Raw genomic sequence first — 27,199 nt, forward strand, 5'->3', positions numbered from 1 at the left:
AGACTTTGATTTTTATTTTTATACCCTTCACCACGAGTGGCAAGGGTATATATAAGTTTGTCATTCCGTTTATAATTTCTACATTTTTCATTTGCGACCCCACAAAGTATATATATTCTGGATCGTTATAGATAGCGAAGTCGATATCGCCATGTCCGTCTATTGAAATCAACTGTATGTTGAAATCAACTTTCCGTAGCCCCCAAATAACTTACAAACATGATTGATACGTCAATATATCGGGAATTCTTCCGGCTCGGTTGCCATTTAAAATCGAGAAAATCGGCCCACAAATGGCTGAGATAACGGGACAACCTCGATTTTTGTCCTATTTTTGATCTATATCTGGATAACTAAGTCATTAATATAGGCATTTTTTTTACCAAAAAAATTTTTTGGTAAAAAAAAGAAAAATGTAGAAATTACAAACGGAATGACAAACTTATATATACCCATGCCACTCACAGTGAAGGGTATAAAAATAAAAATCAAAGTCTGACAAATATATCTGACAAAAAAAATAAAAATCAAAAAATAACAATTATTTCTGACAAAAAAAAATAAAAATCAAAGTCTGACAAATATTCCTGACAAAAAAAATAAAACTCAAAGTTTGACAAATATTCCTGACAAAAAAAAATAAAACTCAAAGTCCGACAAATATTCCTGACAAAAAAAAAATAAAAATCAAAAATAACAATTATTTCTGACAAAAAAAAATAAAAATCAGAAAATAACAATTATTTCTGACAAAAAAAATAAAAATCAAGAATTTAAAAAGCATGTTATTTTATGAAATTATAGTTGAAAACAATCAAAATGGTATGCTTGACTTGACTCTCCGATATTATCCTGTGATGGCTTTTTTCCTTAGAAATTTCAAGAATAATTATTATTTTCGGTCCCTGGAAAAAACTCCCGCGGAATTTTTATTCATAATTGGGCTGATTTTCTTCATTTTTTGTTATAACACAAACACCATCACGGGAGAAAGCTCATAATGAAAATATAAATAAGCTACGTCCAAACTTATATGAAAATTAGTTCTTATCCCACACTATTATTGATCCACCACCAAGTTTGACTGTTGGTAATTGATATCGAAAAGAATACCTTTGTTTTGGTGGTCTGCGTACGTAGTTTTTTTTTCATCTGATCCTAATAAATTAGCTTTGACCAATCAATATATCGTCTCGCAAAATCCAGGCATTTCTTGGCGGGTTATCTGGCGAACAAATTTAATTCAGCTAATCGGCGTCTAGCACTGTTAAAATGAATAGGGACTCCTAGGTGTTCATTTGCGTAACTAGCAGCATCTACTACCGTCTTTCTTGGATCAAATCTGACCAATTTTGCATCTGGCGAGCGTTAGTTTTTCGTGTAACACTTTCTGACTTTCTTTCCAGGTTATTTCTTACGAAGTGTATTTCTATTTTTTTTATTTAAATTCAAAACCAAGCCCATTGCGCCAAATATGTCGGCTGGACCAATTTCGACAAATTTTTTTTTAAATGTCCGTCATAGCCCAACTTAGGTTTTTACGGAAAGGAAAATTGACCACGCCCACTTTTTTCAATTTATCTAAAATCAGAAAACGGCTACACCGATTTGGCTAATTTTTTGTTTAAATGTTCGTTGTTATCCAATTTAAGATATTACTGAAGGAAAGATTGATCTAAAATCGGAAGTGCAATTGTTCATGTTAGCGATTGTCGAATTTCATGAGAAAAATATAAAATTTTACAACATAAACCTGTGTTTTACACTCTTGAACGTAAAATTCTTTTATTATTAACTGCTTTGTTAAAATATAAAACTAAAATTATTAATTAAAATTCGAAACCGAGATCATGAGCAAATATTCATTGAAATAAAATTACATAGCAAATAAAATTACTCATTCGTTGTCATAAAAAAAATTAATTTAGAGGATGCAAACACATTTTTTATATAAGGGGATTCACTAAACTTTAAAAATCGTTTAATCAAAAAACTCAAACTTTTGGCCAAAAATCAATTTTTTATATAAAAATCAAAATATTTAAATTCGCTATTAACTTGGTCAATATGCGTTTAATCAACAAAAAGAGCTCGATCTGTGATCACTCATATTTCAGACCAAAATTCGATTACTTATATAAAAACTCAAAATATCTTAATTCGCTAATAACTTGGCCAATAAGCTTTTAATCAAGAATAGGAGCTCGATCTGTGATCATTCATATTACAGACCAAAATTCGATTACTTATATAAAAACTCACAATATGTTGCAAGTCTTAGGTTTTTGACAACAGACTTGGGGGGTTACTCTCTATTGCGATGCGAAAGAAAAACTACCCTTTACTGCGTTTTCGCATCGCACAAAAATGTGTTTAAAATGTTTTTATTTACAAGTTTTGACATTTCATTTCGCTATTGTTTATTTTGTGGTACCAGTGTTGCTTATTTTTTCAACTTATTTTCCCTTTACTGCGTTTTCGCATCGCACAAAAATGTGTTTAAAATGTTTTTATTTACAAGTTTTGACATTTCATTTCGCTATTGTTTATTTTGTGGTACCAGTGTTGCTTATTTTTTCAACTTATTTTGCGAAAGCGTTTGCATATACGACACAGAGTACTAAAATGAATTCTCGATTTTTTTTTTTTCACAAAAAAAAATTTTTTTATAATTTAAAATAACAATCGAAAAATTTTTTTTTCCAAAAAATGAAAAAAACAACTGGAAAAAAATTAAATTTTGTTTACCTAAAAATATTTAAAATTTTGAAGTATAATTTGGTGAAGGGTATATAAGATTCGGCACAGCCGAATATAGCACTCTTACTTGTTTTTAATTAGGACAGGACAACGTCTGTCGGGTCAGCTAGTATTAAAATAAAAGCTCATTTTACCCATTAATCTGTGATTAGTTTGCGATGCTCATGCAAATCAGCTGATGCTGATGCGCAGACAATGCATCAGCCATTTTTGTGATGCTTGTTTGATGGGTTTTTGCGCATCATATGTTTCACTGTTGCTTTTTAGAACTCATGACATTTGCAGTGTTGGCAACTTTTGCATTTTAGAATGTACTGCGCATCAGATGCAGCGCAGTGATGCATTTCCGAAAAGGCCCATATCCATATTTACTTCAATATGAGTTTTTGTCTTCGTAGGATACCCTTTTCTGCGTTTTCGCATCGCAAAAAAATGTGTTTAAAATGTTTTTATTTACAAGTTTTGTCATTTCATTTCGCTATTGTTTATTTTGTGGTACCAGTGTTGTTTATTTTTCAACTTGTCGTTATTTGCTTTAATCTTTTCTTTATCAAAACTAACAACAAAATGCATTCTTGAAAGTGCATAAAATTTCTTTTTGCATCAAAAGTGGATGAAATTACCATACCATACCACAACTAAGATCTGGATTGAGCAACAGGATCAAAGCCTACTGGTCTCGCATAGACCGTTCCGTCCTCAATATATGCCCTATAGGTGATGGAAGTCCACATGATACCCTCCATCCAGAAACCTATCCAAATTTATGAGTGTATATGCAGTTACAACAGCAGCAGATCTTATGAAATGAGAGAAATTTTGCAATACAAAATTCATTTGATCGCAGCTCAAAATTTAATTATAATTAATATAAAAATGGTATAGATGTTACTTTATGTGTTTTGTTAATTAGTTTCTCATTTATTATTATTTTTAAAAATATGTTTTGTTATAGGCTTTAAATATATATATATATCTATATATTTATATTCAATTTTTTTTTAAAAATGCAGCACATCTATCATACTCTCAGAATCATTATACTTTGTATGTCTCAACTCTATCATCATTATAATTGTAATTTTGTTTTTATTTCTTTTTAATTATTCATATTTCAGATATTTAGATGTATGTTTATATTTATATATATATTTTTGTTCTATATATATATTTTAAATATATATATATATGTATTAATGTATATATTGTAAATGTATTTAATTTTTTATAATTTTATTTATATAATAAACTTTATGACGTTTTATAACAATTTAATTTTGTTAATTTTACATTTAAATAATAGTTATTTCTTTTATTTCCTTTTGTAATTGGTTTAAAATTTTGCTGTCGTTTAATTTATAGAATCTGTATGTGTGAGTGGATTTCATAGAATTTCTTTATATAAATATTGATTAATAGATATTATTTATATTATTATTCTTTGCAGACTTTTTTTATTTAGTTAATATTATTTTAATAAATTTTATTTTACAAAAAGGTTAAAATACAAACGAAAAAATTAAATGGCCAGAAAAAACTGAAAAAAAACTACAATTACAACAAATATGTTTAATTACAACGAATAATTACGAAAGGACGTATGTATAGTATTTTTATGAATTTTTGCCAACATTAACTTATTTTTTGTATGTATAGAACAAATAGAATTAATATGTATATTAAAAATTTATTTTAGTAATATTAAGCTTTAAACGACAAATGAAGAAGGAGTCAAGGACCCAAGGTGTACGGTTTTATTTTTAAACGTTTAAATACATATGTAATTCTAAAATAGAAGTAACGTTATTGTATAAATTCTCTTTACGGCCAGTTGTGTATCATCTTTTCATCCAGAAAATTCTTGTTTACAAATCACTCGAAAATTTTAAAAACTGATCATTTTTCATAAACAAATTGTCTGGAATTAGTTTTTGTTTAACATACAAGAATAAACTGGCAGACAATATCATTTCTATTTTCGTGAAATCCTTGGAATTTATCAAATCTGCTGTTTTAGTTTTTAATTAAAAAAAAAAATCAAATATTTATATTCAAATGAAAGGATTGTTAATTGTAGCAATAATTGTTAATGGCTGTTTGCATATTTGCTGTTGTTATTAATATCAAATGTTTAAAACAAAAAACATTTGATTATGTTGTTTTGTTTGGTAGTTCGTTTTATTTTCTACAACATTTTTCAACATTGTTTTTGAATTGGATTGTATAATTGTATTATTGTTGTTGTTGTTGTATTTATGTTATCAACATTTCATGTTGAGACTGATGTGGATGTTGTTGCTGTTGTATTGTTGAAATTGTTGTGGCGGTGGTAGCGGCAACGGCTGTAGCTGCAGCGAGGGTATAGAGCAAACTCATTTGATTTAATCATTCCCATTCTGTTGTACCCGGTGGTTTTGATGTTAAATCATAAAGGACTCTTGAGATTCCATCCAATTTGGAAATTTGTTGCACCATATTGCGTAGCACCTAACGAGAAATTAAATGCAATTCAAAACAAGCTCTTATTTACTCAAGAACTTTAAATATCTTTAAATTGCTGTTGAATACTTACGGTTAATGGTAACTGTTCGGAACCTGGAATAGCCGGCACTCCAGTCATAAAGTCACTAGTTAAGAATGGTCTCAAAACAATCGATCGACTGCATGATGGTGTACGATTTGTGGGATCTCTATCAAAGTGTACAGGTATTAGAACAACAGGCATTTGTGATATTTTACGATAAAGTCCAGCTTGCATTATAACCTGTAAGAAAAAACATGTATTTTCAGAAAAATTCTAGAATTTTAGCAATAAGAAATAAAACACTTAAAATAGAATTGGATGTCAAAATCTCTGACATTTAGTTTTAAAATATAATTCCATTTAAATGTGAAATTTTCGACTTATTTATAAATACTTACATCGTTAGCTATAGCATCCGCCTGTCTCAGTTGTTTAATAACATAATTGTTAAGGGTGGTGTGGGTGATATCTGTGATTTGATATTGAACCGGTTCGCCAAAGACATAACAAATACGATTGACATTATGTAAAATACGAGGTATTAATTTGGCTAAGAATAACATATCATCCCAATTGGGTTCATGAGAGCTAGAGAGACCAACTACATAACTATAGGTACGGGCATCACCTTAAAATCAAAATATTAAAAAATATTTTAAAAAAAATAGAGAAAAATAAATAATTACCCTGAACACCGACAGAACGTATGGGCAGCACAGTGGCTTGAATTTGAGAATTTGAAGAAATTCGCATGAGTTCTCTTTGTTCAGTTTCTGTTGTGGCTCCGGTTACACGATTTATTAAAGCATGATTCTTTTCCAATTTATTCTTATAGTCGACTATAACACGAGCAATAACCTGTAAACGAAACGTTTTAGAAAAACCAATGAAATGAAGGTAGCAAAGAATTTACTTGTGTCTCCGAATAATCTTTTTCAATAAATGGCTCTTCAGCACATAAAATACGTATGGCTAGACCGGGTCCTGGGAATGGTTGTCTTTCTACCAATTCAGCAGGTAAGCCCAAATCATTGCCTAGTTCTCTAACTTCATCCTTGTGGAAATCACTTAAGGGTTCAACTACACGCCCAGCATTACGAAGCTCTCTAAAAAATGCAAACAAATTTTGTAGATAACCAAACAAAAGTTTTGGATGGTAAATAAAGTACCTTATTAGATCCGTATCATTGTGATGTGTTTTAATGGTGTCCGCTTTCTTGCTGACAGAACTTGAGGCGGACTCAATTAAATCTGGCCTTAAAGTACCCTGTGCCAACATTACTTCCTCTGGCTTTAGTTTCATTTCTGCTACAACATCATTTGTAATCTTTACGAAAATGTCACCAATAATTTTACGCTTTTCCTCGGGATTTATGGTCTGACAAAGCATGGGTGTTTCAACAATCGAGAATTGTCCGGGTCTTTTGATTTGTGTCGTACCTTTTAGGAACGTGTAGGCTTCTTTGCGTACAATTAAATCAATGCCAATATCCCGTAAGGATTTCTCAACCTTTTCACTTTCATCCTTACGCATGAAACCGTTGTCAACATGCACGGCTATGATTTGACTGGGATGTAAAGCATGACGCAATAAGGCAGCACATACAGAAGAATCAACACCTCCACTAACTAGTAACTAAAAATTAATGGAAATAATTAATAAATTATGCTTTGAACTAAACCATTATTTAACTTACCAACACTTTGTTGTTGCCAACTTTATCCTTTATATATTTAACACATTCCTCTTTACGACTGCCCATGGTGAAATTTGGCGTCAAGACACAAATATCGAATAGGAAATTTTGCAGCATTTGTTTACCGCACACAGTTAGATCAACCTCTGGATGAAATTGTACACCGTATATTCGCAAGCTCTCATTATAAATGGCAGTTATAATATTGCTAGAAGAACGTCCACCAACTTTTAACTTTTCACCAACACGATCCACACTATCGCCGTGGGTTAGAAGTACAGTTTGGGTGCGATTCAAACGGCTGAAATTATTTAGAAAATATTGAATATTGGGATTGATATAAAACGTTTCTTTTTTAAAAGTTTAAACAAAGTGTCTTTGCTTTCTTAAAATTTAAAATTTTTAAAAACGTGCATATTTTTAGGGGGTTTTTAAAAACAGTACTTTAAAAAAATACTCCTTTTTAAATGTACCTTTCCATGAAAACTGAGAATCTTCCTGGGTTTTTAAAATTAAGGTATTCTTTTTTTAAAAAGGTATTCTTAAAAATAGTATAAATAACTGTTAAACCACGTGTAGTCCAATTTGATAAGCTTAACAATATTGAAGTGTTCATAGTTTTTTAATCTTGGAGGATTGTATCAGCATTTATTTAAGCTTATAAAATAAACGCTTTCTTTTCCTTCGTAAGCATTTGTCATGCTCCTCTATATTTTTACATCACATAACACTTACTTAAACAATGGACAAGTCGGCTCCACTTCAATCGTGGTCTGGCCATCTTCACGTACATTTTTCCTATGAACTGTACCACCAAATTCTTTATTAATCATTTGCATGCCGTAACAAATACCCAACACAGGTATTTTTAATTTGAAAATATCGGGATCATAACTGGGAGCGTCTTCGGCATAGACGGAATTGGGTCCACCGGAAATAATAATGCCACGATAGCCAGCCGAACGTAAAGTTGCAGCCGATGTTTCTAATGGCAAAATATCTGATTCGACCAATAGTTCACGTACCTTACGATCTATAACCTGTATTCAATGAAAGCATACACATGTATATTAAATAGAGACTAGAAAACATAATAGAGATTAGAAAATACCTTTCCATATTGAGATCCCGCATCTAGAATAGCAACTTTATCATGGCGCAAACCATTTTCCGCAGATAGAAATTTATTTGATGCACTCATGTCTTTATTGTTGCAGCACTAAAAGGAGAAAATATTGAAATTTTATTATAAATTTAAAATAAGTTTAAATTGTCTCTAAAAATAAATACATTATAATAAATAACTTATGAGAGAATTACATTAGGGTGCATAATACAGCACCTTTGTTTTTTTTTAGATTTTAATGTAATTTTCTTAAAAAATTAGTGCGAATCCCATTTTCGATATAAAATTTCACAGAGCTTATGAAATTATTTATATAATTTTTCAGAGAAAAAATTTGGTTTATTTTAGAAATTGCTGTTGGTGCGTGATGTTTTTAATTCCAAATGACCTAAAAAAATTATTTTCATTACTTATACAACATTGGCCATCACGTGGTAGTATGCCAAAAATTTTGTCAAAATCAGTTATATCCCTAATGTACATATACCTTGCGGCTAAGCTAACAGTTCGATAATTAATTTCCTAATTAAAATTATTGATATTTTTGAAAATTTTTTAAACTCTCTTGCTATTAAATTATCTTGTCTTGGAGTAGTAGACCTCGCTCTTCCTCCCAAATGTTGAGTTTTTAGAGACATTTTTTTAATGAAATTTGAAACAGCTGATTTATTAATTAAATATTTATCAAATATAGTTTTTGCTTCAATCCAGCACTAAAATCATTTATTATTTAGCTTTTAAATGTTTGTAAATCTTTTTTAGTTTAAAAGTTTCCATTGTTTTTCTAGGAATAATCATATTCTATAAATGCATTGTTTTAACATTAATGCTTAAAAATGTTGAAATTTACTATACAATAAAAGATAACCTGATAAATTTTAATTTATCTTAGAAACAAACCGGCTTTTTAAATTTACCATAATTTAATTTTATAGCATATTTCTGCTTATTTTAGGTGGCCTGCAACAACCACTTTACATTTCTCATTTCATTAATCGATTAATTTTTCATCTTTAACAGAAGAGTTTTTTGAGGGAACAGTTTTACAGGAAGCTTAAATATATTACAATAAAATATAAGTTTTTTGTATTTCATTAATTACATTAAAAACTTGTTTGACCCAATACCGAATTTTTGGCATCATCCGAATCTGAATATTCGGTCGAACTCTAGAAATATTTTATTATCCATGAATTATTTTAATTGTTTATTAGATGTATGTTTCTTAATTTTAACCCTTTAATGCATATTGTTGCCAATTGTCTACATTCCAGTTCCACTTAATTTTAGACTAATATAAGCTTGATACTAATTCAGAAAACTCAAATGGAGTACGAAATGTTTCAGCTAAAGAAATAATAAATCAAACTAAAGCTAATGGAAATATCTATATACACAAAAATTAAATGGTCCATGTATGTAATGTCATCACGTGAGAACGGCGATTTGGCTGATTTTTTTTATTCGATTCGAAATTTTCAGGAGATAGTTTGTAAAGAAAAAAAATTCAAAAATTCCTGGTAAAACTCGGAAATTCTTTTTTTTGTGAGTCCAGTCAACTGTAATAAAAAAGCTCCTTAAAGTATGCAGTACAAATTTAGATATTTTATTTGCAAATAAATAAAAACAGGAAGGTGTATGTGGGTTGGAGAAACTTGAGGAACTAACATTAGTAAATGCTACCGGGCGAAGCCGGGCGGGCCAACTAGTAATAAATAAAAACCAACTAAATATTTGATACTTTATAGAAAAATAAAAGTAAAAATGCATTTAAGGGTTAAAGAATTTTTCATATTTGTAAATAATAAGAATAAAAAAATAAAAATTTGCAATAAACTCAATTTCTGTGTTTCAGAAAAAATAAAATCTAAAGGACTTAAATTAAGCTGGCCATACACGGATGGTTTGTCAGTTCGATTTATTCGTATTCAACGTCTTGTTACTTGTTAATGGGGCTGTGCGCGAACAAAATCACAAGTAATTTTCAATCACAAATCAGGCGAACAAATCATTCCGAGTGATGCCAGCTTTAGCGATTTAGTTTTTTTTTTTTTTTTGAAACGTTAAACTACAAAAATCTTAACAAGGACCAACATTTTAAAAAAAAATTATTTGAATTTCAAACAAATTTTCAAGAAAGGACGACGTAGGACTCGACGAATTAACAGATATTGTAAAATGCTTTATTGACAAATTTTGTAAACCTTTATAAACATTGTCTCACTTTTCCATGTCTCACTTATTTTTGTAACAATTATGTGTGTTTACTAAAAACCTATAGAAGGAACTAAAATCGTATACAATTTCAAAAGAGTTGCGAAAAATAAAATCAATACGAATTTTCTTTTCTTGTTAATTTGGAAGTTATTGATTTGGAAAGAATGAAAACAATAATAAGAAAAAGCATAAATAAGTATGGATGTGTGTATGTGTATTATATGCATGATATATATGAAATCACAAAGTTAAAACTTTAAAACAAGTACATAAGAATGCATAGTTATGTACTTATCAAGGTGTACAATTATGTATATTATAACAAATACAAACCGGCAATACTTTGAGGAAGACTCTAAGGAACATTCAACATACAAACAGCAAATAATAAGCATTTAAATGGGGTCACAAGTCAATAAAGATTATCAAACATGGAAAAAGTCAATATGCTTTTCTAACATCAAATCCATATAATCGTAACTTCACTTGGTCATAATAACTGCTGTTTTGAAAAGAACAAAATAATGCACGTAATAGCAATATGAATGCAATAATATTTTATGAATTTCAGTGCTACGCCCACTGGTAATTAAATTGTATTTTCTTATTTTTTTATACTATTTATCAATTTTTCACTTGATTCATTGGCACTTTAATGTAATGTTATATCTTAATTTTAATGCATTAAATATGCAATTATAGTTTTGCCACTACAATTATGAACTTCACACAATTCCACAAAGATTTATTTGAAATGTTTTTTTTTTTTTTGGAATCCCGAGTTTTTCAAGCGATTATTGAGAAAATTTAAATAAATTTTTTCACTTGTAAAGGAAAAACAAAAAATAAATGTCATCAGTAGATATAATCAATCTGTGTGTGTGTGTGTGTGAGCAACAAAAAAAAAAGAAAATTGGAATATGTAGCTGTTTTTGCAGTTGTAGTCTTTTGTATTCTTGTCTTTTTATTATTATTTTTAGTTTATTGCGTTCGACTTTCAACCGTAATAATAAATGAAAATATAAAGAAAATTCATACAAATCATATGAGTGGGTCAACTCAGCAAACAACAGCAGATAGACGACAAACAGTCAGACAGACAGACAAACAAACTGACAATAGTATAGTATGTTGTAGTAGTAGCAGCTGCTGCTGCTGTTGCTGCAGTAGCAGTAGAAGAGCATGACAAAAATAACCAGAGAAATGACGTGAATTGAATGAAATCACAACCGAATTATAAACAATGAGAGCGTAAATGTAACATCTTTGCAACAAAAAGTGGAAAATTGTCAAAAATTGGCAAGAAATGCCAAAAGGAAAGAGTAAAAGCTAAAAAATATGATGGTAGATAATTGATGAAAATAAAAATAAACAAAACCGTAAAACCGAATGTATCTGAATAAACATAAACAATGAGATTTTCAATTGATTTTATTTACATACTACATACAATACTATTTACTCAAAATATTAGACACTGTGTACTTTGGAAAACTTTTAATTTGAAGTAGATATTAACTTCATTATTTTGCACAAAGATTGTATATCATTGTTAGACAATACGATGCATTTTAAATAAATGTGCGTGCTAGTATCTATCAAAAAAAATCATAACTTATGTAAACTTAAGTTATGTGAGTGTAATTGACCGACTCACTTTATACGAAAAGAAAAAAGTATTTTTGTTACCCCCTCAAAATATACATTGTTTTATGATGTTTCCCAATATGGAGTAGTTTTCCGATTTAAGGAACCTTTAAGTTGTCAAGCTTGTTCGTTAAATTTAAAAGTCCGTTATATGCATCACTAACTTAAAAATACTTCGTTGGAATGCAAACGATTAACGATTCTTATTTCATAAAAACTCATTAAATCAAATTTAGAAGTACGCAAACAAAACACATGAATCGGAAAGGCCAAACATGTATTTAAAAAAAATAAAACCATTGTTTTTGAGGATTCTATATTGTATTACTATTACCATTTAACACAGCTTTCAAAATGATCACCAGCATCATCACTAGGGTTGTCATTCGAATATGGCCTATTGGCCAAGAAAAAAACATTTTTTATTCGAATGAATACAATTTTTCACTTTAGAATAAATTTATTTTTGAGATAAAAATTTTAAAAAATATTTTTAAATTATCTAAAATATTGAACATCAAAGATGTTCAACATTGAAAATTTTATTAAAAAACGAATTTCTACATTTATTTTTCAATTGATTTTGGATTAAACCCTAAGATCACAACATTATCAAACTTAGCTAAAATATTTATTTATATAACTATTAAGCTTAATTCACTTCGGAAAGCGGAATTAAAAAATGTCAGTAATTCAAAAAAAAAATTACTTAAGGTTATTTTGTAATAGATTTGAATTAAAGAAAATTTTAATTATTCAATATTTGAATGGATTTGAACTAAAGAGAACATGAATAATTCATAAAGGAATTAATTCTATAAAGAATGAATTCAAATATATTAATTCTATATAGAATGAATTATTAACGAAATAAATTCAATACATTTGGAGTAATAAGGAATTGTTAAGAGGATATACACACGTGGACAAAAAAATAGGTGTGTGCATTACTTTATTAAAAAAAGCAATATAAAAGCAATCATAAAAAACTTAGTTACAAAGGCATTTTAACTAAAAAAGAACTTTAGGAAATATTTAGAAAAAAACACCTCACCAGCTGCTGATAATCGTTTAGTCCTTCAACTAAATTAGGGCATAGCAAGTACTCTAGAAGCATTTTATGTGTAACTGGGAAGGTAATACCATTCCTAAAGGCCCAAAAAAGATTCCTCGAAGTAAAATTAGCGATTGCAATAGCTAAAACAATTATCCTGCTTATTCACGCAAAATTTTAATATGAGGTATTAGTTTGGCTTGGCGATTGATAAAAACATAAAAAATCTCATGGTATAGAGCTTTGAATAGAATAGGTACAATTCCCGGTATTAAAAAACCCAATAGATGGTTATGTGTGCAAGGCTTTATTGAAAACAGTTATGTTAACACATTGTGAGAAAAAATATGGCTCCATAATGTAGACTTCAGCAAAATAATCACCCCTATCGCGAATCAACATTTCACATGAAATATTTTCCCTTTTCCTTTTTTCGTTTATCAACTTTGTTCACGTGAAAAAAATTCCCCTTGTTGTGAAATTTTTAGATGGAATTTTGTAAACAATAAACAGCTGTTACGAACAAAATCAACTATTGTGAATGTAAAGTTCATCATGATATTCCCGATAGCAATTTTCCCTTCGAGGGAAATGAATATTTCATGGGAACAAAATTTCACATGTTATTGCCGATAGGGATGAATGACTCCAAGGACTCATCCAATTTGAGGAGTACATAGATTTGGATGAAGAACTTCACAATTTTTTAGTAGCCAAGTCAATCTCCCGACCTAAATTCAATAGAAAACCCATGGGAAAAATTAAAAAAAACATTTCTACGCTTTTCGGTAGTAATGAAATTTTGGTATTTTTACCAGGTAAATCCATATCGTAATGTATTTTCGTTCCTGCTGAGGATAACAACAGTCCGAATTATTATTTATTCAAAACAATAACCGTCTATGACAAATTCTTGTTTAAATTTGATGTTTTCCCAATACACCTATTTTATTGTCCAAGTCAAAAAGAAATTTAAATTAAAAAAAATTCTAGAATTTTTCACAGGCTAGATTTCCGCTAGTGGAAATCCTTGATTTTTATTTTAGAAAAGTTTTCCTTAATAAAAAATGTGAAATATTCCTTATTGAAGTAAATTTTAACAATTTATATAGCTTTTTTTAAAAAAAGTAATGCACACACCTATTTTTTTGTCCACATGTGTATTTAATTTGGTTTTGAAAATTGAATTAAGAATTAATTCCTTCGAACCTTTGTTCCTACACAGAAAAAAGTTTCAACATAAATATTATGATTTGATTTCATTGATTTCAATTCATAACATTTATAAATAATTTCTTAAATATTAAGATTTTGTTAATAGTAAAATTAAATCTAGAAGGCTTGAAAAATATAATTTCAATTTCATTTATATTTTTATGTTGTTGAAAAATGTTTGAAATTTTCCTTGGAAATTTTTTATTTATTTTTATGATTTTCAGCTACAAAATGAGCAAATATGCGCGAAATTGATTTTAAGGGGATGATATGCTTAATGTTTATTTATATTTTATTATGTTTAATGATACATATTTTTAATTTTCAGATATTGTTGATTCATCTTAAAATATTGGCCAATATATGGCTATTATGCAAATAGTTTTGAATTAATTCATTAGATAATGCAATTATAATGCAATTTATTATAAAATATTATTAAATTTATGCAAAAAAAGCAAAAATTTCCGTCATGAACAATTTTATAATATTTATGAAAATGTTCTTAATCTGAATGAAAAAAGTTTGGGAAAAAAAGTCAAGTTCGATTAATAATATTTATACAAAATTCATTCCAATTATGAAATTTTTTTTCTGTGTATGTAATATCTGTAACAGAATTGAAATGATTTTGCAACTAATAAAAAACAATTTAGACAGAAATAATAATCTATGAGCCTTTTACAAGTTAAAAACACTTTGACATCAAAATTCTAAAAACTCTCAATGAACAATAATTATTTTTAATATTTAACAAATGGACACATACATCCATATTATTTTTAAGATAATGAAAATCCTAAAATCTATAAATCGATTAAAATTTAAAAGTTTCGGTTTGTTGGAGATTGGACTGAATAATAAATTTGGTTCTGAACAAAAATATTTAAGTTGGACTATAATGATGTTCATGATATTAAAAAAAATCAAAAAATTCACTGGTGTTTACTCACTTTTGGCGCTATGTATATGTCAGACGCGGATCCAGGTCAACCAATTGGGGGGGTTACAGTGATTTTTTTGATTTTTTTTAAGATCATGAACATTTATTAGTTATACATAATTCCACTTTACTGATATATTTTTACTAAATAAAATGGAATTAGCAGTGACTACTAAAAACTAACCGGTTTTCTAAAAAAGGCAAATTTTCGGTTAACCGACAAACCGGTTTTTTAAAAAGTCAGTTAGGATAAAGTTTGTCAGTTAGGATAAAGTTTGTCTACCTTTGTGATCTCAGATGCATGTAAAGCAGGCGTATATTATTATATTAAAATTAAATATAAAAACAAATTTTAATTGGAATTTTATGTCAACATTCATGGTTTTTTTTAATACGCATAACACGAAACGTCAAATAAAATGTGCAACTTATAAAAGTTTTTGCTCAAATTTTCGGCATATTCACAGAAAAAAGAAATTCATAATTTAAATGAATTTTGTAATAAATATTATTAATCGAACTTGACTTTTTTTCCCAAACTTTTTTCATTCAGAATAAGAACATGTTCATAAATATTATTAATTTGTACATGGCGCAATTTTTTGCTTTTTTTATATAAATTTCGTAATATTTTATAATAAATTGCATTATAATTGTATTGTGTAATGAATTAGTTCAAAAATGTTTGCATAATAGCCATATATTGGCCAATATTTTAAGATGAATCAACAATATCTTAAATTTTAAAAACATCATTAAACATGATAAAACATTCATTAATATTGAAGCATAGCATCTTGTTAAAAAAATGTGTCAATTTCGCGCATATTTTCTCATTTTGAAGCTGAAAAACATAAAAAAATAAAAAAAAATTCCAAGAAAATTTTCAAACATTTTTGAACAATATAAAAATAAAAATGAAATTGAAATTGAAATTATATTTTCCAAGCCTTCTAAATTTTGTTTGAAAACATAAAATATGAAAAAATCATACTATTTAAGAAAGTATTAATAAATGTTATGAATTGAAATCTATGAAATCAAATCATAATATTTATGTTGAAACTTTTTTCTGTGTTATTATTAAATTAAATTATTGAAATTTGATTCCATTTTTGTAACAGTAGAGTTCAATAATGGACTTACACATCTGCTCAAAATAATAGATACACCAAAATTTATTTTTTAAAAACGAAAAAAAATAATGGTATATTGTAAAATTATAAAAAAAATTCAGTCGATTTTTATTTATAGTTAAAAGGAGAGTAAAAAACAAAAACAAAATATTTCATAATTAATAATAAATATTATAAAGTAAATTAAATTTCTTAAATTTCGAAAAATTTGGTGCTCATAATAATAGATACATTTTTAAAAATTCTTATTAAACAAAAGCTAATAAATTTTATCTTAAAAAAATTAGTTTATTATTAAAGTAAAGCTAGTATCCAGTATATCCACCTTTGTTTTGTAAAACTTTCTCCACTCTTCTGGGCATACTGGATATCAAGTTCTGACACTTCTCCAATGGAATCTCGTACCATATTTTTTGCGTTTTCTCCCATAAATCGTCTTTATTTTTGAAAACTTCCTTCGAAAGCCTTATCTTTAATTCACTCCACAAGTTTTCTATTGGGTTTAAATCAGGGGATTGGCTGGGCCAGCTTAAAACAGGTACGTTATTCTCCAAGAACCAGTTTTTAACTAATCTTGAACTATGTTTTGGGTCGTTGTCCTGCTGGAATGTCCATATTAATGGCATATTTTCCGATGCATATGGAAGCATTACGTTTTCCAATATGTCTCTATACCCACTAGCATTCATGGTATCTTCTATTCGGAATATCGGACCAACACCATTCCATGAAAAGCAACCCCAAACCATTATGTTTCCCCCGCCATGTTTTACCGTCTTTTTTGTAAATTTAACGTGGAATTCTTTTCCTTTTGGTCGGCGTACATTTCTTTGGCAGTCGTTTCCAAACAAATTTATTTTTGTTTCGTCGCTCCATAAAATATTTCTCCATTTTTTTTCGCCTTCACACCCGGACCATTGTAAGTGCTCTTTAGCAAATTCTAATCTTGTCTTGATATTTTTTTGGCGATTTAGTGGCACTTTTCTGGCAATTCTTCCCGGCAATTTAGCTTGTAAAAGACGACGACGAACTGTTTGTGGACTGATTTCGTTACATAGCTCCGCAGAAATAGCTTTCGATGATATGAAAGGGTATTTTTTAACCATAAGGACGATCCGCCTATCTGTTTCTGGACTGGTTTTCTTTGGTCTACCGCGAGTTTCTCTTTTTTGTTTTTTAGATAAAGCATTTTGGACAAAATGTAAAGATCTTCCTATGCTCTTTGCTATTTCCCGTAATGATTTTCCTTGATTTCTCATCGTTTGAACAATTTTTTTCTCATCTTCGGTACAATGATGATTTCGTCCCATTTTCTTCAAAAGAGTCCTATTTTTTATAAAATTGTTGCTAAAATTTAAATTATACTTACTGTTTCACGTAAATAGGAACAAAAAATTGCACAAAAAAAAAATTGTATATAAACAAATTACAAATTACTGATGTGTATCTATTTTTATGAGCAAATAATTTTTTGGAATTCAAATAAATTCGTTTTTAAAAATCAACATGAAAGCAAATAGTTGCCAGATTTTTGACTGACATGACATTGCCAGATAGAAATTTTAATAATATGATGTATTCTTAACACTTGCGAGGAAATTTTCAATGTTACCGCCATTTAAATTTTTTCCAATTAGGTGTATCTATTATTTTGAGCAGATGTGTATATATTTTTCTATCCATATTACTGTCCACTATAAAATTGAACTAAATAAAGAGATACAATTGAAGCTAAAATTTAACTCCATAAAGACCTACGATTGAAGCTAAAATAGAACTATATGTTATGCTAAAGTGTGTTATGGGCTTTAAAAATATCTAAAAAACGTATTTGGCGAATCGTGGAACCGCGCAGGGTGGTGTACTATCTCCACTTCTGTGGAATATTGCTATGAATACCCTGTTGGTCAGGATGGACAACAGTCGCGTATGCTGACGATGTTGCAGTATTTATATCTGGTCAATTTCTGGATACAATATCTAGTTGTATAGAATCGACATTAAGTACACTGAGCAAGTGGAGTATATCGAGTGGACTTAGTGTGAATCCCCAAAAAACGTAATTGGTTCTCTTCACTAGGAGGTATAAGATCGATGACTTTAGACCACTGAATGGAATCAGTCTTGAGATCAGGGATAATGCAAAGTACCTTGGCATCATTCTAGATAAGAGATTGTCCTGGAATATGAACATTCAGAACAGGATTAATAAGGCCTATGTGGCCATATATTCCTGCAAACAGGCTATTGGTACTAACTGGAGTATAATGCGGAAAGGTATCAATTGGATCTTCAAAGCAGTCGTTAATGGAGTATTGGTGTGGTGGCATGCCTTGGATAATGCAACCGGAAGGCCGTTGAATAAATTCTAAGGACTATCGCGATACTGATTATAGGCGCTATAAGGCACTTTTTACTACTCTAAACTGGCTACCAGTGGATTTGTTGGTAATACAAATGGCTCTCAACACTGCTGGACACATACATGGTAATTTTGGTTACTGCATCGCAAAACTTTTTTCAACATACATTTCCATATAATGATCCCCAATCGGGATTTATTGCAGCGCGGACTATATTAAAAACTTTGTACTGCTCTTCAGACGGAAATTGCTGCCAAAAGATGATTTGGCCAAAAGGGGTGGACTAATGAACTTTCTGGTGCTACAGAGAGGTCGACTTGGCCCGTATATGATGCCAGCAGGACGAATCTACTTATAGAATACCGTCGTGAGCAAATAAGGCTAATTGTCTCCTTCTTTAAACAGTGTCCTATTTAATTGGGACACATGCTAAAAGAATGGGCCTACGGTACAATTATTACTGTAGAAGCTGCCATAATGAAGAAGAGGAACAGACCTTTCACCTTTTCTGCCAATTTCCGGCTCTGACAAACCTGAGGGAACGCATCCTCGGATTTACATTCCTATCATGCTTGGATGAGCTATCAAGGATGAATCATAGACTAATCTACTCCTTCATCCGGGAATCTGGCTGGTTTAACTTGGAGGCAACGGAGGTATTGTAAATACCATGCTATCTACCCAGGGTTCCTAATTTCCCTAACTTTTTCATTTCCCGGGAGGAAATTAAAAAAGATCTTCATTCCCGGGAATTTTTTAATACCAAATTACACCAAAAACCATTAAAAATTTTTTCGCATAAGTAGTCTTAGAATTTTACCCGTGTTTTAAAATAAGTATATAATAACTCTATTTGGTTGTACAATGTTGATCCAACACTTTTAAAGGTTTATACTATAATAGTGGTATTTAACCGGTCTTTTCCAACACGTTGTTCTAATCAGCGCAAAATCAATAAATTATATTCTTTTAGTAAACAACTTAAGAAATCCGACTATGTTAAATGTGGAAAACATGCGTAGTTCGCTTCGAAAGAGACATTTCGCAAATCTAATTGTTTATACACAAATTTAAACAACTATTATTATTATTTTTCCTAATTATGAATATCCTTAGAAGTTGTAATGTTAGGAGCACTAATAATTCCTTTAAGAACATACAATTTCAATTTGAGTCTTTCTTAATGACCAAATTGATCTGCCAAATTTTAGTTGAGTGACAAAAATTCGTTTATTTCAACCGCAACGGACTATCTGTTGCTAGAGCCGAAATAAGGGTTGATATAATGTAACCATTCGATTAGCAATAAATTTGGCCATCATAACAAATCAGAATATTGTAAAACGTATAAATAAATTCCCGAAAAAATCCCGATAAAAATTTTCCGAAAATTTCTTAAAAAATAATCCCGGGAATTCCCGCGTAGGAACACTATATCTACCCCTTGGATATCACAATGGGATCAGATTTGAATGGACCCAAGTGAGCTACTTGAGAAGCGGCTGCCCATGGAACCTAACCTAACCTATTTGAATGTAATTTTTCTTAATACATGATAAGAAAAAATTATTTTGACTTAAGATTTCAAATTCAAACATATCAAAGTCTGGAATATGTCTAAACCGACTTTGATTAATAGAACTTTCATGGAAATTTTATTTATGGGAAATAATTATGTGAAAACGCTTTTGGAAACAAATAAAATAATTAAATGACATTAATACATTGCGATGTGTGTTCATTGTTTCGTTAGAATTCCAATTCGTATACGAATGCGGTATCCTCTGAAGGATCCGACTTGATCCGTTTATCTTAGATCAAGGAAATAAACTTCGGGAACATCCTCAAACAGAGATCATATATAGGGTTACGCCAGATCACATATACGATGGTTATGTTTTCACTGACGATTCCAAAATAGAAGTAGGCTCAGGTGGAGACGGACACTACAATGTCGTTCAGATTTCCTAATGAAAGTAATGTCTTTCAGGCAAAGATACTGGCCATTCAGAAAATCATAGATCTTGTGATGTAGAACTCCACATGGGGTAATAAGGCGACTACGTGAATAGTCAGACTGTATTAAAGAATGGTCAATGAGCCAAATCTAAGCCGTTACATTACAGAGCCGTAGTCAGGCTGTCAGATCACTTCAACGTACGACTGTGTTGGGTGCCAGGATACTGTAATATTGAAGGTAAAGAAATTAGGGACGACCTAGCAAGTCATGGCTTGGAACTATACTTATAGGTGATGCAGACACCACCAATAAACCATTACCACAGTATAGTATTGAATAACATTATGCTCCGGACTAACTGGTCATGGGATTCTAGAATCTCAAGGTAAGATTGAATACTCCAGGTACCACAATACTACTGGAGCTGAAAAAGATCAGAGTTAGAGTGATCATAGGATTAACAGATGTTACAACGGAACTGCTGTTTATTGTAGTGAGCTGGAACGAAGAGGAATTAGAAACCTTGCAGCATATTATCTGCCATTGCCCAAAACTGCAACGCCACAAGTTTAGGTCGTCAGTTCCAATAATAATTATTCTGAGTACATATTCTGATTCATTGAGGGATTGGATGACTTTATGGTACTCATATTACTAGTAATCTTCATTATTTTGCAGACATCATGTCCTAAGAAATCTCCGGGGATTGTTATTTCTTGAAGTTTTTTCATCTCTTCTATTTCTATGATATTTCTATATCTTTACTAAATTCCGGGAATAACAATAGACTCATATTTCACCGAGTGGAAGTGTACCCTTTTGTAAACTAAACTATGCCGATTCACACGAAATTTATTTTCATCAATTTCATTTGAAATGCATCAATTCTATTTTCATTAGGAACACTTGTTTACCCTTATGGATATAAAAAACATTAGTGTTACTATAATAATGCTTTTATATATTAGATTATCTTTATATCCAAAGGAGATAAAAGGTCATTTCAGATTAAACGTGGAGTGTTAGCCGTATGCAAACCTCACAACCATTTATTTCCATGGTTAATAATATAAATCCAAAGAATTAATTGGTGAAATACAAATTTTTAAATTATTAGTTATAATTGAAAAGATATATTACAAACATGAATAAATTGTAATAAATTTATTTTAAAGCTCAAGAGATAACCTCCTAATCATGTAAATCATGAACAAAGTGATACAAACATGCTTTCCATATTGTTATTAACAAATAACAAGGGCAAAACAGCTGAGTTAAACAAAAAAAAAGCACGTGTAATATTAAATCTATCATCTATGAACCACATTTCTTGTACAAAATGTGATCTATAGTAACAAAAAAAAGTAAGAAAGTGGCAAAGTCCAGTAACTATATGGAAGAAGTTTAGATTAATTGCGTACCCATGAACTAGAGTCGGCCTTGAGTACAAAATTACAATCAAAGGACTTTAATTGCAGCAGTAGAACCCATAATAACAAAATTACAAGTTACATCGAAAAATATATGTAAACTATTGAAAGATTTAGTTTTAATTTATTCAGACTGAAATTTACCTTTTACTGGAGTTTGTGCCGTTGTTTTATTTTATTCTTTCTTTATTACACACTTTTTGCTTCAATGAGGTCCACAAAAAAAATTGCAACAAATTTCTTTTGTGGGTTTATTTTCTTTTCTTTCTTTGTTACTGGTCTACCGATTTTTTTTTCGCAAACTGATTTACAAGAACACTTTTTGATATTTCTTTTGAATTTTCATTAAAATGTTAATTTATATTATTGTTATCTGTATCTTTTACACGCCGTTTTTTTGTAAAATTACTTTAATTAAATATTTTCCGATTTTTTGTTCGCCCAATATGACATATCGGAAAAAATTGCCTGCATATCACAAACAGTGATGACAATTTAGCGATTTCTCTCTTTTTTTTAATTAGTTTAGAAATTCTAAAATTTTAAAACGAAAAGTGTTTTTGAACACTATAGAAATAACACATCACTTAATATATACAAAAAAAAAAAGGTTAGGGAACAAATCAAGATCCCCACAACAGTTTATATTTTTATAATTTTTTTTCTGTTAATATTCATATTTTCTGTATAACTATAGAGCATGCCAAAAATTGTGTTTCTGAACTTATAATTAAAGGAGAAAAGCGAGAGTCAATATTTTCAAGTTACTAGGAATAATCACTCAGTGATTTGCAAAAATTGCAAACATTTTAATATTAAAAGAAAATATTAGCATACATATTTTCACTTGATTTTTACCACACATTTAGCGGGTTTAATAAGGAAAAGTTACCATCATTGAACCAAAATAAATCGGCAACTGTTAAAGAGAAAAAGCTGATGAATTGCAACATCTAAAGAAAATTGTGATTAAAATATACGAACAAAGTAAAATAGACAAAAAAAAGTAAATTGGTTTATTGTAATGTGTTAGAAGAGCACAACTAGTAGATGAAACAATGGCGCCGAAATGTAAATGTCAAAACAAGACTTCGAATTTTTCAAACTCTTTACAGAGTTGTCTCAATCTTAACTAAATAATAACCCAACAAACATCTATCTATCAAATAATATATTAACAAAAGAGTAAATAAGTAAGTAAAGTATGACCCCTTTCACACTAGGCAATTTAGTTGCGCAAGTCTCTTGCCCAACAACAAAACAGCATGCAAAATTTTCTTCTCCTCAACCCGACATTACCTCTGGTATCTACAAACACAAGAGACTTGCGCAACTAAATTGCCTAGTGTGAAAGGGGTCTATTTTATTGAGTTTTTTTTTCTTTACATGAAAGAGTGAAATACAAAATCGACATTTTGATGTATAAAATCTTAAAACTATATACATATTTGTCTTGTTCTAATACACTTTAAAAGATGAAAAGCAACTTGATAAATAAAAATCATATGTTGTTAACATTGAACTGTTAAAATTTATTTTTTAATTAAAATAGGATGAAAAGTCGCAAATATCCTAAATCGAAAAGTTGAATATTCGAAAAGTAAAACTTTTTAGAAATCGAAAAAATTCTATGTCGACATTTTGTTTCAACTATTGAACCCTATTGCTGAGAATTTTTGTTTTTAACCGATGGTGGTTAGATTTTATTCAATTACAATAAAACCGCTGAACAATTTGTTTTGAAATTTAAAGGTAATTTAGATTTCTGTATTGCCGGTTTTCGGCAGGGCGAAGGGACTTAAAACTCACTTTTTCTGCATATCAAAATTTTCTGAAGTGGTTCAAAGTGTAAAAAAATGCATTAATTGTGAAATTATACTTTTTATTTAAAATGCAACTCTTATGCAAAGTACAACTGTTATTCGATAAATCAAACTCTTGACAATGTTATCGTTCAAATATCATCACTAATGAAAAATAGCGCCAACATTTTTTATTTAGATCTTTTATATTTAGTTTGTTGACATCGTTTTATGGCAGAAACCACATTTATTATATGAAGTTATAAATAAACATTGGTAAAAATGACTCCTCAAGAGAAAAATAACGAAGAATCGATTGATGATGATGCTGAAATTATGGCTCTGGAAAAAATTCTCGCCGAAGCTGACGAACGAGAAAATAAAGTTGAGCAGGAAAATCCTTTGCCTCCAAAAATCAAAGAGAAACCACGACCTCAATTAAAAGAAGATAATACATTTGCAGAAGCGTTTGGTTATGAAGTGGACAAGAAACTGGCAAAAGAAATTGAAAAACAAGTGGCTAGTAAAACTGAAGAACTAGATTCATCCGATGATGAAGAAATTAAAAATTTCTTAGAACGTAAGTACAATGAATATGGCTGTGATGTAAATAAAAAACTAAAACAACAAAAGCAAGCGGCAAAAGAAGCAAAGGCTGACTATGAAGTAGACAAGTTCCTGAAGGAAGACAAAAAAAATGGCGCATCTGAAGGTGGTTTGTCTATGCATGTTAAAAATCCACATAATCCAACTAAGAGACAATCTCTTATAAGTCACACATTTAAAAAGTTGCCGGAATCAAAGACAGCAGTTAGTGATAATGGAGAAAGAAAGTCAGTCCACACAACGGCAGCCCACAGTTCTATTTACACCGATCCAGTGTTCGGTTTACGTATGATAAATCCTTTGGTATCCAGCACTATGCTTTCAGAAAGAATGAATGGCCGCAAATCGGTGGCATTCTCTGCAGTAGCTTTTCATACCCAAAGAGGCGACCTTTCTAAGGATTGGGTCATTGCCGGCGTTATTGTGCACAAAAGTCCCGTTCAGAAGAGCAAGAAAGGTCAAAGCTTCTCTATTTGGCGTTTGTCTGATTTGAAAGGCGAAATCAAGACACTGTCATTGTTTCTTTTCGGCGGAGCCCATAAAGACCTATGGAAAACTGCACAGGGCATGTGCATAGCAGTTCTGAATCCCACAATATTCGAAAAACGAGCCGAGAGTAAAGACGTCGCTTGCCTGTCAATAGACACGGCGCAGAAGGTAATGGTGCTGGGACAGTCGAAAGATTTGGGAAATTGCAAGGCGACTAAACGCAATGGAGAAATTTGCAACGCCATAGTAAATCTCAGTGAATGTGACAGCTGTATATTTCATATGCAACAAGAGTTTGGTAAGATGTCGAAACGTTCAGAATTGCAATCGGCTAATGCTGGAAGAGGTTTAAATGATTTGCGCAATAAGGTACTGGGTAAAAGCGAAGTTTTCTATGGAGGACAATCTTTTTCAGCAGTGCCAGCTAAAAAAAGTGCAAAATTAACTCAAAAGGACAATTCTAGAATTAGTTCATTATCAGAGTATGGCGTATCTCCTTTTGCTAGTAGTATTAATCATGCCTCGAAGCCGAAGGCTATGGACGTAGCTAGTGTTCCATATGCATCTCGAGAGGGTCCTGTTTCTAGAATAGCCGGCAATGTCGAAGCTTCTGTCAAGCAACGGATGAAAGATATAGAAAGACTAAAGATTCTGCAGGCAGAATCTGATAGAAAATCCAGCAGCTTAGAACCAAATAATTCAATTACACCCACCACACCTCAAGCTCAAAAAACTAGAGATTCCATATTTGCAACATCACAAACATCCACACCTTGTTCGAGTTCAAAATTACCAGCACCATCTATTTCAACGCCGTCTACAAGTTCAGCAATACCAGAGAAATTTAAAAATCGTGAATTTTCTTTTTCTTCAACCTCGAAATCACCGCAATTATCCAAAGACAACTTTAGCATAGAAGTGAATATCGGTGATCGAAGAGCACATTTTGCAAAAATGAAAGCACTAGAAGTGCTAAAGAAAAAACCCATAGAAAAGGTAAATCCAAATTCTACACGAGGTACGCAAGGCGGTAAACGCCGTGCCATCGATGATTTGAATGAACAGTTTATGTCACACGAATCAAAAAAACAAAAAATAGAAGAGGAACAAAGGGAGCAAGATCGCAAAACTCGTATACAACGTATTATGGATGCCTCTTCATCACACACCAATCTGGTTGATATGCGTGAGCGTGAGGAACAAGATAAATACTTTAGTAAATTAGAAAAGAAGGAGGCTTTGGAAGAAAAAATGTTAAATACCTTTAAAATGCCCTGCAAAGCGGTCATATGCAAGATCTGCAAATATACTGCCTTCTCTGCGTCGGATCGTTGCAAAGAAGAACGCCATCCCTTGAAGGTGATTGATGCCGAAAAACGTTTCTTCAAATGTAAAGATTGCGGCAATCGCACAGCCTCCGTCTTCAAATTACCCAAAGTAAGTTGTAAAAATTGTCAAGGTTCTCGCTGGGAACGTTGTGCTATGATACGCGAGCGCAAGGTGTGCGATGGCACTGAAGGTCTCTCTCTGCGCGGTGACGAAGAATTGTTTATTGGTTCAGTCGCGGGCAAAGCCAATTTAAATTTAGCCGTTCCAGATGATTAATTGTTATTTCGGGTGCTATTTTAGGTAAATTTTGAATTGTATTATTTACGTTTTTTGTTCTCTAGATATTAATTGTACTTTTATTTTAACCTAACTTTGAAGAAATAAATAATTATGGGCTAGTTTTTGGGATAAAGATCTATATTCTACGTTCTTTGTTTAAACCTAGCTTTAACTAAAACTGTTGTTGTTCACTTATTGATTATTTAGTTTGTAATCTGGGTTTAACTGAGCATCATAACATGCTTTAGTAACATCATTATAATTTTTAATATCCATTTTATTTACTTTGCTTTTACTTTTTCTTTTTACAAATAAAGTTATGGACAGTAGCTTTTTTTATAAAAATTTTTTTTACTGAAAAGTATGGGAATGGTAACAAAATTGATGGAAAAACACACTTATAATTTTGACGGCTAAATCAAAAATTATATATTTTCTCTATTGATCAGAAATGTTTGGTATTGAAAAGAGACAATTCAGTTAAAAAAAGAATTGACAGGAATATTATGACAAAAATTAACTAAACGGGTTAAAACAGTAAACAATAATGGATTCAAACATACAAATCGTTGGTATCTTCACCTGCAACCTTGTCCACTTTTTAGTGGACTTTATGAGAGAC

At 30.4% G+C, this 27,199-nt stretch overlaps 2 protein-coding genes across 3 annotated transcripts; one reads left to right on the forward strand and one right to left on the reverse strand.

Moving 5' to 3' along the window:
• Positions 1 to 3,652: 3,652 nt before the first annotated feature.
• On the reverse strand, positions 3,653 to 22,565 carry bur (GMP synthase burgundy). Of its 2 annotated transcripts, none has more exons than XM_065499565.1 (10): positions 22,217 to 22,565; positions 8,093 to 8,200; positions 7,717 to 8,021; positions 6,982 to 7,282; positions 6,454 to 6,920; positions 6,198 to 6,390; positions 5,971 to 6,142; positions 5,683 to 5,912; positions 5,333 to 5,524; positions 3,653 to 5,247 (listed from the first exon to the last, which is right to left on the reverse strand). In XM_065499565.1, the coding sequence occupies exons 2-10, from the start codon at positions 8,180 to 8,182 to the stop codon at positions 5,146 to 5,148; spliced, it is 2,052 nt and encodes a 683-aa protein (XP_065355637.1). In that variant the 5' UTR covers positions 8,183 to 8,200; positions 22,217 to 22,565; the 3' UTR covers positions 3,653 to 5,145. The 2 variants fall into 2 exon arrangements, with proteins under 2 accessions (XP_065355637.1, XP_065355636.1); XM_065499564.1 differs by lacking the exon at positions 22,217 to 22,565 and adding an exon at positions 10,658 to 11,050.
• A 1,541-nt stretch (positions 22,566 to 24,106) lies between these two features.
• Mcm10 (minichromosome maintenance 10 homolog) lies at positions 24,107 to 26,755 on the forward strand. The gene has a single exon (XM_065501956.1). It carries the CDS (start codon positions 24,157 to 24,159, stop codon positions 26,572 to 26,574), a length of 2,418 nt encoding a protein of 805 aa, XP_065358028.1. The 5' UTR covers positions 24,107 to 24,156; the 3' UTR covers positions 26,575 to 26,755.
• The last annotated feature ends 444 nt before the right edge of the window (positions 26,756 to 27,199 follow it).

Source organism: Calliphora vicina, chromosome 2 (assembly GCF_958450345.1).
Source record: "Calliphora vicina chromosome 2, idCalVici1.1, whole genome shotgun sequence".
NCBI lineage: Eukaryota > Metazoa > Arthropoda > Insecta > Diptera > Calliphoridae > Calliphora > Calliphora vicina.

Coding starts and splice junctions, on each gene's coding strand:
- Mcm10 (XM_065501956.1), top strand. CDS start 24,157: ATGACTCCTCAAGAGAAAAATAACGAAGAATCGATTGATGATGATGCT.
- bur (XM_065499564.1), bottom strand. CDS start 10,690: ATGTTCCTTAGAGTCTTCCTCAAAGTATTGCCG. Junction 6,921..6,981: donor TTGGCAACAACAAAGTGTTG/GTAAGTTAAATA, acceptor ATTAATTTTTAG/TTACTAGTTAGTGGAGGTGT. Junction 5,248..5,332: donor CCGAACAGTTACCATTAACC/GTAAGTATTCAA, acceptor ATTTCTCGTTAG/GTGCTACGCAATATGGTGCA.